Raw genomic sequence first — 13,672 nt, forward strand, 5'->3', positions numbered from 1 at the left:
CCTGCGCCTGCTGACTCACATGATGTATTTATGAAAGTAGATTTCTCACCTTTTAGTTATCCACCCTTCATTAGCATTGCAAGACCCTGGAAAATGTCCAAACTTATTTCATTTGAGAAGCCTACAGTGTAGATCAATGATATTCTTTAAGGACATGACAGGGTGTTTCCACTGTGGAATGTGGAATCGTTAAGTCAGGATAAGTGGGTAGCTATTTAGAATTGAGAAGGAGAGAAATTTGTCACTAATCTTTGAAGTTCTCTAAGAATGGTTTCTCAGTCAATCAGTCTATTCAAGACTGAGAATTATAGTCTTTTGGATAGTCTTATTCCAGGGATATAAGGAAAGGCAGAAAAGTGAAGTTAATATAAAAGTTCAGCAATGACATTAATGTATACAGTGGAACAGGCTTCAGGAGTCACATGAACTGTTTCTGTCCCTATACCTTACATTCAAATCTTTAAAACCTGATTTCCATATGCTGGCCATCTAATGCTTAATTTAGGAAGGCACTCTGTACACTTATAAGAGATAAGCTTCCAATGTGGCAGCTGGCACACTTCAGTGGGTGTTTGTGTATAGGAGACTGCCTCCTGAATTTGAACCTTCTAATGTCAAAATTGGGCACAGCGATGTTGTATTTATACCCCTTGTGTTTTATTCTATTCTGAATTACACTTGCTTCATAAATGTTGACTTGTGGAATGACATTAATTATGGCATCACCCTGAACCTGTCTCACATACACAGTTAAGCAATTATTTTATAATTAAAGATTTAAACCAAATGCCATCTTGTACCCTTGCAAAGCATTTATTCTGTGAAAACACTTAAAGCATTTTCTAAAGAAAACTCACCACAAAATCATTATGGCAATGTTCAGTTTTTCTTATGACAGTCATTTGTGGACCAAGCCATGACATAGACTAACTGAGACAGTGTTCACAACACTCCCAGTTCCTTGCCCTTGTTGGTGGATCTCCTTGGGCCAAATTGCATAAATTCAGCCACAGGAATTAAGTAGGTTGCCTTAAACAGAGTAAATAGTGGGTTCAAACTGATAATGTATTCAAGGACCATTGAACCACACAGCATAGGCAGAAACCATTCAGTCACCATGCCTGGAAATAATTCCAGGCCAGTAACTTCACTGGATAATTTTGTTTCAGTGCAATTTACTGATAAAAAAGGCATTTTAATATTAACATTGAATGAAACAGTACGTTTTACATATTGGCTTCTGGAGTGCATTAGTAAACTTTCATAAGCCCTACTGTTGTATTTTAACTATGGAATTTATCTGGCTTATTATAAAACATCCATCCAAAGCCAGCCCAACACAATTAACCATGATACCTTATAGGGAATGCTAATATATGTCAATACATTTGAATTTGCTAATTAAGTCTAATGAAGTTATATTAATTGTATCCAAGACATTCTCGACATTACAATAAGGCAATAAATAGGTTATTTTATATAGTGCACACTTAAATTTTGACTAAGAGCATCATCCATTTATACAATACAAACATTTGAAATTATTTGCTATTTTCCAACTAAAGGATGTCAAAATATTAAACTGCCGAGAAATTCAATTGCTTTTGGCATTTCCTTTTCTTTTGAATTCTGATACCGAACAGATCCATGATGGAGTACCAGCCATTTCAAGAGATAGTTTTGCATTGGAATAAAGAATAAACAAGAACACAATTCCCCTGTAACGTCATTACTACCAAACCCAAGAGCACTGCAGGTGTTTCTTGCTGATATACTGTGTTGGCGAGAAGACATACTTAACTTAAGGAGCCTCATTGATCACATGTTAACATTTTGTACTGGAAGGTGCTAATCTACAAATGCAGACTGATGGAGAGCAGGTTCATCAAGTAATTCAATAAAAAATTGGATTATTGTCTGAAAAGGGAGACAGTGCAGAACTCTGGGGAAAAGGCAGGGAATGGAACGAGGTAAATTGCTTCTTTAGGAGGCTAGAATAGACAAGGTGCATCTAATGGCCTCCACTTGTGCTGTTACAAATCTGTGATTTTTTTTGTGGTTTTGAGCTGCTGGAACTCTGAAATAAATTCAGAAAATGTTGGGAATTCTAGAATTCTCTCTCCGAACCACTCTGCCACCCTAGCTCTCCCTCTTTCTTTATTATGCTCATTAAAACCTACCTTTGTGGCCTAACTATTGGGTATCTGAATTGTCATCTCTTTCTGTGGCTCAGAGATTAAAGGTAGGCTTACTGATAACACTTTTATCAAATGCCTTGGGTTACTTCGCTATGTTAAAGGCGCAATGTAAATCTAGTGTTGTAATATTCAATGGATTTGACAATATTCATGCAGAGAGAAACAGAGTTAACATTTCAGGTCAGTGTGATGTAAGGTACAGGGTTTATATATATTTTGATATCATCAATATTAGAGCTTGGATTTTGAACTTGTGTGACCTGTGGGTTTTGTTCTTCGAAAATGAACAGGTTTAATGATTAACTTGCAAGCTCTCTGAAGCCATAGTTTGTTCAAATAAAACAGTATAAAAGAGATGGGAATTTGTTAACATTAGGTGAGTTTTTATCAATGAACAAAGTAAACATTGTAATGAATTTTGCTTCAGTCAGAATGAGAATGAGCTGCAATGGTGGCTTTTATTTGGCTCAGGGGAAACACCAAAAACTGGAAGAAAGCCTTTGATTTTGGCCAAGTTTGCAGACATCCTAGTTTAAGCTGATTGTGTAAAACAGTTTCTCCTAAGAAGGGACTTAGCTTCAAACTATTTTATTCTATTATTAGAACAGTTAAGAAATAGGTTCCCCCAGTGTAAGAAGTTTAGTTTGAAATTTCCAGACCAGAATTCTTTGGTTAAAATCTGAGTGTTATTTGAAGCTGGGCAAGTCTAAACTTAGTTGCATGAAGACTCAAGGGCAATACTACCAAATTGTCAAGGCCAAGAATTGATGCATCGGTTAGGTATAGCCCTATTGATGCAATAACAAAGGGAATTATATCTGGTGTTTGAGTACTGTAAAAGGGTGGTGCTGGGATTAATTGTATTTACCACGTTTTGAAATCTTTAAATTTGTATTTTATGTCAATAGTTTGGTTTATTCAATTCTATCTGAATTTCTAAAACGGATCCTACACCACTACGTGCACATGCTTGAGTTAAAAATACACTTTGTTTAAACCATAAAAACAAATTAATATCCATCAAGTCAGATTTCAATTTGGGATCTGACTTGTTCAGTAATAACAAAGTCTTTTCCTCCTATAGATGAGAAGAGTATTATAAGTGATGTGATAATAGAACAGGTAGAAAATACCAATAGGATTACACAAAGTTAACATGGATTGGTGAAAGAGAAATATGTTTGATAAACCTAATGGAGTTTTCTAAGGATCAAAATAATTGAGTCATTTTCAGAGTGGATTAGTAAGAAGGAAATACGCAGAGAAAAAATGAGGTACGAAGGTAAACTGGCCAAGAATATAAAGGAGGATAGTAAAAGCTTTTTTAGGTATGTCCAAGGCAAAAAAATGGTTAGGACAAAAATTGGGCCCTTGAAGACAGAAACAGGGGAATATATTACTGGGAACAAAGAAATGGCAGAAGAATTAAATGGGTACTTCAGATCTGTGTTCACTGGGGAAGACACAAGCAATCTCCCTGAGGTAACAGTGGCTGAAGGACCTGAACTGAAGGGAATTTATATTTGCCAGGATTTGGTGTTGGAGAGACTATTATGTCTGAAGGTTGATAAGTCTCCGGGACCTGATGGCCTGCATCCCAGGGTACTGAAGGAGGTGGCTCGGGAAATCGTGGATGCGCTGGTGATTATTTTCCAGAGTTCAATAGTATCGGGGTCGGTTCCTGAGGATTGGAGGGCGGCTAATGTTGTGCCACTTTTTAAGAAGGGTGGGCGGGAGAAAGCAGGAAATTATAGACCAGTTAGTCTGACCTCAGTGGTGGGAAAGATGCTGGAGTCTATTATAAAGGATGAAATTACGGCACATCTGGATAATAGTAACAGGATAGGACAGAGTCAGCATGGATTTATGAAGGGGAAATCATGCTTGACTAATCTTCTTGAATTTTTTGAGGATGTAACTCGGAAGATGGACGAGGGAGATCCAGTGGATGTAGTGTACCTGGACTTTCAGAAAGCTTTTGATAAAGTCCCACACAAGAGGTTAGTGAGTAAAATTAGGGCGCACGGTATTGGGGGCAAAGTACTAGATTGGATAGAGAATTGGTTGGCTAATAGGAAACAAAGGGTAGTGATTAACGGCTCCATTTCGGAATGGCAGGCAGTGACCAGTGGGGTACCGCAGGGATCCGTGCTGGGACCGCAGCTTTTTACAATATATGTAAATGATATAGAAGATGGTATCAGCAATAACATTAGCAAATTTGCTGATGATACAAAGCTGGGTGGTAGGGTGAAATGTGATGAGGATGTTAGGAGATTACAGGGTGACCTGGACAAGTTAGGTGAGTGGGCAGATGCATGGCAGATGCAGTTTAATGTGGATAAATGTCTGGTTATCCACTTTGGTGGCAAGAACAGGAAGGCAAATTACTACCTCAATGGTATCAAATTAGGTAAAGGGGCTGTTCAGAGAGATCTGGGTGTTCTTGTCCACCAGTCAATGAAGGCAAGCATGCAGGTACAGCAGGTCGTGAAGAAGGCTAATAGCATGCTGGCCTTCATAACAAGAGGAATTGAGTATAGAAGCAAAGAGGTGCTTCTGCAGCTGTACAGGGCCCTGGTGAGACCACACCTGGAGTACTGTGTACAGTTCTGGTCTCCAAATTTGAGGAAAGACATTCTGGCTATTGAGGGAGTGCAGCGTAGGTTCACGAGGTCAATTCCTGGAATGGCAGGATTGCCTTACATGGAAAGACTGAAGCGACTGGGCTTGTATACCCTTGAGTTTAGAAGACTGAGAGGGGATCTGATTGAAACGTATAGGATTATGAAAGGATTGGACACTCTGGCAGGAGGAAACATATTTCCGCTGATGGGGGGGTGCCGAACTAGAGGACACAACTTAAAAATACGGGGTAGACCATTTAGGACAGAGATGAGGAGAAACTACTTCACCCAGAGAGTGGTGGCTGTGTGGAATGCTCTGCCCCAGAGGGCAGTGGAGGCCCAGTCTCTGGATTCATTTAAGAAAGAATTGGATAGAGCTCTTAAAGATAGTGGAGTCAAGGGTTATGGAGATAAGGCTGGAACAGGATACTGATTGGGAATGATCAGCCATGATCATATTGAATGGCGGTGCAGGCTCGAAGGGCTGAATGGCCTACTCCTGCATCTATTGTCTATTGTCTATTGTCTATTGGAAAGTAATGACTCTTGATCACGGAACCAATGCTTGGGCCCCAGCTATTCACAATGTATAGTAATGATTAGGATGAAGGAATCAAATGTAATGTTTCAAATGTAATACTGACAAACCAAACCTAGCTAGGATTGCAAGTAGTGTGGAGAAAGAGTAACGAGGGAGAGAATAGCACCCATTAAAGATTAACAAGGCTATCTATGTGACGAACCACAGGAGATGAACAAGGTACTAAACAACTATTTCCCTTCAGTACTTACTGTGGAGAAGGATTTGGAAGCTAGAGAGTTCAGGGAAATAAATAGTGATATCTTGAAAAGTGTCCATATTATGGAAGATGAGGTACTGGACGTCTTAGGGCTCATAAAGGTGGATAAACCCCTGGGAGCTGATCAGGTGTGTTCCATAACTTTGTGGGAAGCTAAGGAGGTGATTGCTAGGCCCCTTGTCGAGATATTCGTATCATCAATAGCCACGGGCGAGGTGTCAGAGACTGGAGGTTGGCTAATGTGGTGCCATTATTTAAGAAAGTGGTAAAGAAAAACCAGGGAACTATAGACCGGTGAGCCTGATGTCAGTGGTGGGTAAGTTGTTGGAAGAGATTCTGAGGGACAGGATTTATAGGGGAAAGTCAAGGATTGATTAAAGATAGTCAACCTGGCTTTGAGCGTGGGAAATCATGTCTAACTAACTTGATTGAGTGTTTTCAAGAAGTGACAACAAAGATTGATGAAGGCAGAGCTGTAGACATTGTCTACATTGACTTCAGCAAGGCGTTTGACAGGGTTCCGCACGGTAGACTGGTTAGCAAGGTTAAATCACATGGAATCCAAGAGGAGCTAGCCAATTGGATACAAAATTGACTTGAAGGTAGGAGACTGAAGGTGGTGATGGAGAGTTGTTTTATAGACTGGAGGCCTGGGACCAGTGGTTTGCCAGAGCACTGGTGCTGGGTCCACTGCTTTTCATCATTTATACAAATGATTTGGCTATGAACATAGAAGGAATGGTTAGTAAGTTTGCAGGTAATTCTAGAATTGGTGGTTTGGTGGACAGTGAAGAAGGTTATCTCAGAATACAATGGGATCTTATTCAGACGAGTCAATGAGTTGAGCAGTTGCAGATACAGTTTACTATGGACAAATGTGAGGTGTTGTATTTTGGAAAGGCAAACAAAGGCAGGACTTAAATGCTTAATGGTAGGCCCTGGGGAGTGTTGCCAAACAAAGAGACCTGGGAGGAGCATAGTTCCTTGAAAGTGGAGTCGCAGGTAGAGGGGGTGGTGAAGGAGGTGTTTGGCACACATGCCTTTATTGATCAGTGCATTGAGTACAGGAGTTGGGATGTCATGTTGTGGCTGTACAGCATATTGGTTAGGCCACTTTTAGAATATTGCAATCAATTCTGGTCCTCCTGCTAAAGAAAAGACGTTGTGAAACTTGAACAGGTTCAGAAAAGATTTTTAAGAATGTTACTGGATTGGAGGTTTTGAGCTATCAGGAGAGGCTGAATTGGCTAGGGCTTTTTTCACTGGAGAATCAGAGGCTGAGGGGTGACCTTATAGATGTTTATAAAATCATGAGAGACATGGATAGGTTGAATAGCCAAGGTCTTTTTTCCAAGTACAGGAGTTCAAAACTAGAAGGTATCGGTTTAAGGTGAGAGGGGAAAGATTTAAAAGGGATCTATGGGGCAACCTTTTCATGCAGACATTGGTGTGTGTATGGAATAAGTTGAAAGAAGAGGTGGTGGAAGCTGGTACAATTATCGCATTTAAAAGGTATTTGGATAGGTACATGAATAAGAAGGCTTTAGAGGGATATGGGCTAAATGCTGGTAAATGGGACTATATTAGTTTGAGATATCTGGTCGGCATGGACGGTTTAAACCAAAGAGTTTGTTCCCGTGCTGTATAATTCTTTGACTTTATAACACAGCGAGGCTTGAAAGTGATTTAGTAAAGAGGCATTATAATGTATATAAGTGTGAAGTTGTAATGTATATAAGTGTGAAGTTGTAATGTATATAAGTGTGAAGTTGTCCATTTCAGTCGAGAAAACAGAATTGCAGAATATAATTTAAATGGCGATGGATGGGGAAAGGTCGAACTGTAGCAGGACATGGAATACTGTGGAGTTTTGGTTTCCTTACCTAAGAAAAGATAAAGTTACCATAGATGAAGTGCAGTGAAGGATCAGCACCACACTCCCGACTCTAATCTCCAGCATCTGCAGTCCTCACTTTCGCCTAGCTTTCTAGGCAGTTAGCCAGTAATAGGCAGTAACAAAATTAATACCAGGAGATTGGTTGATTATCTTTTCACACAAGTTGATTGGTACAAGTGACTTTTGAGGCTGTGTCCTTCATAAATTTAAGAATGAAATAGTTAACAATTCGAGAAGAAGATAAGAAAAAGGACAAAGCGTTAGGAAAATGGAACTTAGAGTAAATGACCCAGTTTGAAGGGAGCACTGGCTGAGGAACACTAGGTCAAACTGCCTCTTTTTGTCTTGAATGAATAAGAAGACATCATTTTGAAGTCTTAAATTCTTTTCCAAAGAAAGATCTCAATAAAGAAAGGGTCAGTAAGTCAACCAGCAGGATCTTTTTTATATAAAAAAAGTAGATTAAGAAAAATAGGGAAGCAGGGCATTCTGGAAATATATTTTTATAATCAATTCAATCTCAAAATTGATTCAGGATGTTTCTCAATGTTGAAGTCATATGTAGTTTACACAAACTTCACTCACTGTGAGAAAGTACTTGTATAGGAGACATCAGCCTCATGGACAGCTGTGGATTATTGAAGGGGTGGGAAGATACCAGGAACTTGCTTGTCAGGAAGATGTTATATTATAGTCTGAATCAATAAGAGATACACCCCTGCAAATGCCCACATAGAGTAAGTCAATCTTTAAAGACAAGGGTCAGTCTGTAAAGACAAGGAGAAAGTGAGGACTGCAGGTGCTGGAGATCAGAGCTGAAAATGTGTTGCTGGAAAAGCGCAGCAGGTCAGGCAGCATCCAAGGAGCAGGAGAATCGACGTTTTGGGCATAAGCCCTTCTTCAGGAATGAGGGCTCATGCCCGAAATGTTGATTCTCCTGCTCCTTGGATGCTGCTTGACCTGCTGCGCTTTTCCTGTAAAGACAAGGGACAGGTTAATATTTCAGATACTATCTGACTTTCTGCACACTGTCAGAATCGTTTGTTTCTATGGGTGTCAATGTCTGTCATGGTAGAAGTTGAACAACTGGTATACATCTCTGCATGAAACTAAGTTTTAAGCCAGCTTTCCCAAAGAAAGTAAAAGCTATCAAAAATTGAGAGTAGACAGAAACAAGATTTTTTGAATTCAAAATCCTTGAGCTTTGTCAAAAATAGAAATAACAAATTTCTCCATTTTCTTTTTGAAATAATTCCATAGAGGCCAGTATCCTGTCACCAAGTCACCCTTTATTTATACATGGAGAGTCTTTGATACTGATCCAGCTCCCTCAGAGCCCGTTCTCAAGGTGAATAGGATACCTTATACTCCTGTTCTTATCTGTCAACCAGGGTTCCAAGATTGGACCAGATTAACAACTCTAATCAAGGAACTTATTACATGAGGTCCACCTTGATAACTTCATTACAACCACTATAGTTAGGAATTAACTAAAGGAAGCAGAATTAGTCTTGAATAAAATCTAACCCAGTTCGTACATATTTTGCGTAATTTGAGCACCCATTGCTTTCAGCTATGAGTAAAACCAAGTGGGGTCTGAGTTTAGGTTAAAAATAACACCTTTATTTCACAACTATACCCCCATAAATATAGAAACAATAGCTCACTGGGTTTAAAGCCTCTCCAAACTTCCCAGGGCACTTGGCCAAGAAAAAGCATCAGCTGTACATCTAACTAATTGAAAATATAATGCAATTTATCTATGGTCCCAGATTTCTTTTATTCTCACTGTAGAAACATTTGGATAATATCTTTTCACTTTTTATTTGTCAACAGTAAGTTCTTACACTTAAAAACATCATCGGTAATCAAAACATTAGCAGGCGCACTAACAAGAGCAGTTTGATTTGATAGGGAAGGAGGGAACGGGGGGCAGATGTGACTCCTGCAGAACTGGGAGTGCACCAATGCTGCTTCCCAGCTCTATGGGAGGGTGTCCATTTTCTGAGAAGAACAAAATTAAATATTATCGAATTATCTGAAGAATTTTGAGAAAGGACAGACCCAATGCCTAACCCACTTATGGCTTTCTCAATGGGATCCTTATCAGCTGCTGTGTCCCTCATTCACATACTTAAGGGACCTAATGTCTGCTTTAGGTTACATCAGCACACGTAAAAGAATTGCGCTCTTATATTTAGCAGTGTGAGCAATATTTGTGCAGAATTAACTCTGATCAGCTCATTGTGACATGTAACGGATTTCTATTCTGATGAATACATTAAAAATTAAACAGAATTCTATTTCAAACAAGCTGTCTGGGAAATAAAAAAAAGTTTTCTGATTTGGATGAAATTTTAGGTGTATTTGTATCAAACTGTCATGTTATGCTTCCTACTGTTGAAGATTGTCATCATCTTAATACTTATTGCAGAATACAATACAAAATGGTTATTCACTAAACTATTGTCACATCAGCAATGTACTCCTTAAAGCTAGCTGAAATAGTTTAAAACTAGTCAGAGCATAATTCTATACAACCCTTATGTGCCAAATACCTCTATTGTCCTGTCAGATTAGAGCTCAGTAGAGGGTTCTTTCTTTCCCCTCTCACTTTCATCATCTATGTTGTGTGGGACATGGAAAGCCACATAGGGACAATTTTTAACGTTGTGGCAAACCAGCTTTTTGAGTGTTGCTGTGTTAACTATATCAAAGCCTGTTTTCCCTCCAAATGTGCTTGGTTTCCAATAATCTGGAGAGCAGATTGGGTTTCCCATTAATCCTTTGAGGGAAAAGGGAGCACCCATTTCCACCATACTTTGCCCAAAAATGGCATTTTCATAGGGTGCTTCCAGCAGTAGTGCAGGATAAAATTCCATTGCATCAATGTGTCCATACAATTTCTCCAGTTTAGCCGCTAATTCTGTTTCACCTATAACAAAAGAACACAAATCAGATGAACATTTAGCAAGAAGCCCTTTACATGCTATGAATGGAAAACAGGTCTTTGCATGCTTTTCATCAAGTTAATTAAGAACTGCTTGCATTTAAACAACATTTTAATGATAGAAAAAGATCGCAATGTGCCTCACATCAGAGTGTGAGGAATAAAAATAAATGCTAAGCTGAAGAGGAGAGACAGTGCCGTAGAGAAATACTTGCTGATGGAGGTCATTAATTGGAAAGAGGTAGGAACATTTAACCAACAATTTCCAGAGAATAGATAAAATAAAATTTCTACCTGTCCAGTGATCTTATGTGGGTTCAAATGAATCTTGAATTCGTTAAATGGCATAAACATAGTACCCATTAGCTACACATCCAATCAATCAGTCTCCTTACTGCTGTCTACAATGTGACTCATCTGAGTGAATACACTGACTCCTATTGACATCTGATACATACCCTGAATCTCAGTTCAGTTGTTACTGAAATAGCTCCACAGAGGCCAGTATCCCACCACTAAGTCACCCTTTATTTACAAATGAAAAGTTCATGACACTGATCCAGCTCCCTCAGAACCAACTGTCAGAACAAAGGGATGCCTGACATTCCAGTTCTTATCTGTCAGCCAGGGCTCCCTGATTAGACCAGATTAACAGCCCCAATCAGGGAACTCCTATTCTATGTGGTCCACCTGGCTGAAATAGTTACAATCACTACAGTTACAACTATCTAATCAATGAACTAAAGATTGAAGACAAATTAGCTGTGGTTGCCAGAAAATTCTCATGGAAGTAATCTTTGAAGCTAAAGTATGTTCATATTAGCTCAATAACATGGACACAGTACCTGCACGATGCTTTACTGTGAATTAAAATTAACATTGCACTTAATCCAATGCTGACTGGTTCTGAATAAACTTCATTATGAAAGGCTGATTGAAATTGGTTATAGATTTTGCAAGTTTAAATGTTTGTCTACCAGTTACTTCAGTAGTTTTCAGGTTTATGCTTAAAAGGAGGTAGCAGCAAAACAGTAAGCAATGGCTTAAGCTAAGAGATATGATAATCAAAACATACTTGTTCCAGTAAACTCCATCTTATTGTTTTCCCCTTTTTAAGCTTCAATTTAAATGTATTTTGGTTGTTTGTGGTCAAAACAGGCTTTTGGAATGTGACCAGTTACCAGGCTACTCAAAACCTTTAGTTGGCTAGTGTGAATTTTGATTAAAAAAACACAAAAGAACTGTGGATGCTGGAAATCAGAAACAACAACAGAAATTGCTGGAAAAGCTCAGCAGGTCTGACAGCATCTAAGGAGAGAAATCAGACTTAATGTTTCGGGACCTTTCTTCAGAAGTGTTTTTGTGAATTTTGATGCTTTGTTTACAGCAGCAATAACAATCAGCTGAAGATCTTAAGAGCAATGGGAAATAAATCAAGCTGAATAAGTGCTGACATTATGTAAATTGTTTTACTGGTTATGTTTTTCCCATAAGTTCTCTCACAACTTAAGTAGTTTTGCATATTGCAACCAATTTTCCTATCATTCAAATCCTGTCAACTTTCCAACTTGGAGTTATACAAGACTCTACAAGTTGTTTCAGAGTTCTGGGACTTGATATACAGATATTGATTTCAACGCCCACCTCAGCTCATGGTAAGTGTGAACTTGTTTTAATAAAAAAAACAAGAAGCTCACACTGAAAGCAACTAACCACTGAATCTATTTATTATATTATAGAGTACTGGCTGCAACACTGGTATTATGGGCAGAATCTGACCACTTCAGTGCACGTACCTTGTTTGGGCCAGGATCCCAAATCCTGTGTATAACTTGTGTTTCCTTCCTCCCCCTCCAAAATAAAACAACTCACAGCCTGCCATCAGGTTCTCCGACCATTCAGGAAAGCTGGAGAGGTTTGCACACTGAATGCAGCAACAAAGGATCTCTATTTGATGAAAACCTGGTTGGACACACAATAGAAGTGGCTCTCGGGTATCCAAGGCACTGAGAGTGAGAAAATGGCTGCAGCAATGATGCCTGATGGGGGAAGGCTGCCCCACTGTCACAAATTCCTCCCTGGAGATCATGACTGAACCTCCATGGAGAACAGCAGGGATGCACAGTTACTAGGCAGTGGCTTCAAGTTGCTGAGGCAGTGAACAGTAGAAACACAGGATCTCTACAGTGTTGAAGCAGGACATTTGGCCCATCAAGTCCACACCAACCCTCCGAAGACACGCCATCCCTACCCTATCCCTGCATTTCCTATGACTAATCCACCTAGTCTGCACATCCCTGGACACTAAGGGCAATTTAGTAAGGCCAATCCACCGAACCTGCACGCAAAGAACAGGACCCAGGACCTGAAAAGGTTTAATAACTTCATGTGGTATTGTATGCTGAGCATTAAACATGGGGGAATAGCTGTATGTTAATACCCAGAGTCCAACATCAGTGATATCAGATGACATGGACTGGGACTGGAGTGAGGACATGTTCTGCTGAAGTTCTGTTTAGTCATGTCACTGTATATGGTGGGAATAGTTCACAAATATTCATCAGTTTGCTATTAGTTCAATGTCCAGTCCTTGCCCATCTAAAGCTCACAGAACCTGCTTGTGATATCTATGCATTGAGTTTCCTAGAACTCTAAACTGGCAGTCAGCACTCTCTTACCCCCACACCCTCACATCCAGCACAGCACTCCTGTGACTGACACACACGTTCCTCTCTATTCTCCTCCTCAACTCTCCATTTCACAGACAGTACTCAAACACATGCTATTGCTCCCTGACTCCCATTCTTTACAGACATGCTACTAAAGAATCTACCCTCCATTGCCAGCTATCAATTCACCAGACACTCCAAAATATGCAGAGGCCAATCCAGGGCTGAGGTAGAGTAATGATGCAGGAGATGTACTCATAGCCAGCATCATTAAGGAGCTGGAGGATGATGAACCCCTTCTTCACAGGCTCAGTGAGCCTCTGAACATGTAAACCCCAAGTTAGATAAGTCTTGCAGGCAATGTGGTGAGATGAATGAATCTCAGAGGAATCCACAGCACTTTCACAATATATTTCACAAAGTTGCTGTTTGTAAAGAGTCTAGTGAAGTATGGCTGAAGGAACTGCTCCTGGCAGAGACTACCTTCCAGGTTTTGCTAGTTTCACTGTTTGTACTCTGCATATCCTGTCA

At 39.6% G+C, this 13,672-nt stretch overlaps 1 protein-coding gene across 2 annotated transcripts in view; it reads right to left on the minus strand.

Moving 5' to 3' along the window:
• Positions 1-8,791: 8,791 nt before the first annotated feature.
• Positions 8,792-13,672, minus strand: part of LOC140469538 (prostaglandin G/H synthase 1-like) — a 104,581-nt gene continuing 99,700 nt past the window's right edge. For both annotated transcript variants that reach the window (XM_072566145.1, XM_072566147.1), the window contains one exon: positions 8,792-10,457. In XM_072566145.1, coding sequence (XP_072422246.1) covers positions 10,099-10,457 — 359 coding nt within the window. In that variant the 3' untranslated portion in view covers positions 8,792-10,098. The remainder of the gene's footprint in view (positions 10,458-13,672) is intronic.

The sequence above is a fragment of the Chiloscyllium punctatum genome, chromosome 49, assembly GCF_047496795.1.
Source record: "Chiloscyllium punctatum isolate Juve2018m chromosome 49, sChiPun1.3, whole genome shotgun sequence".
Taxonomy (NCBI): domain Eukaryota; kingdom Metazoa; phylum Chordata; class Chondrichthyes; order Orectolobiformes; family Hemiscylliidae; genus Chiloscyllium; species Chiloscyllium punctatum.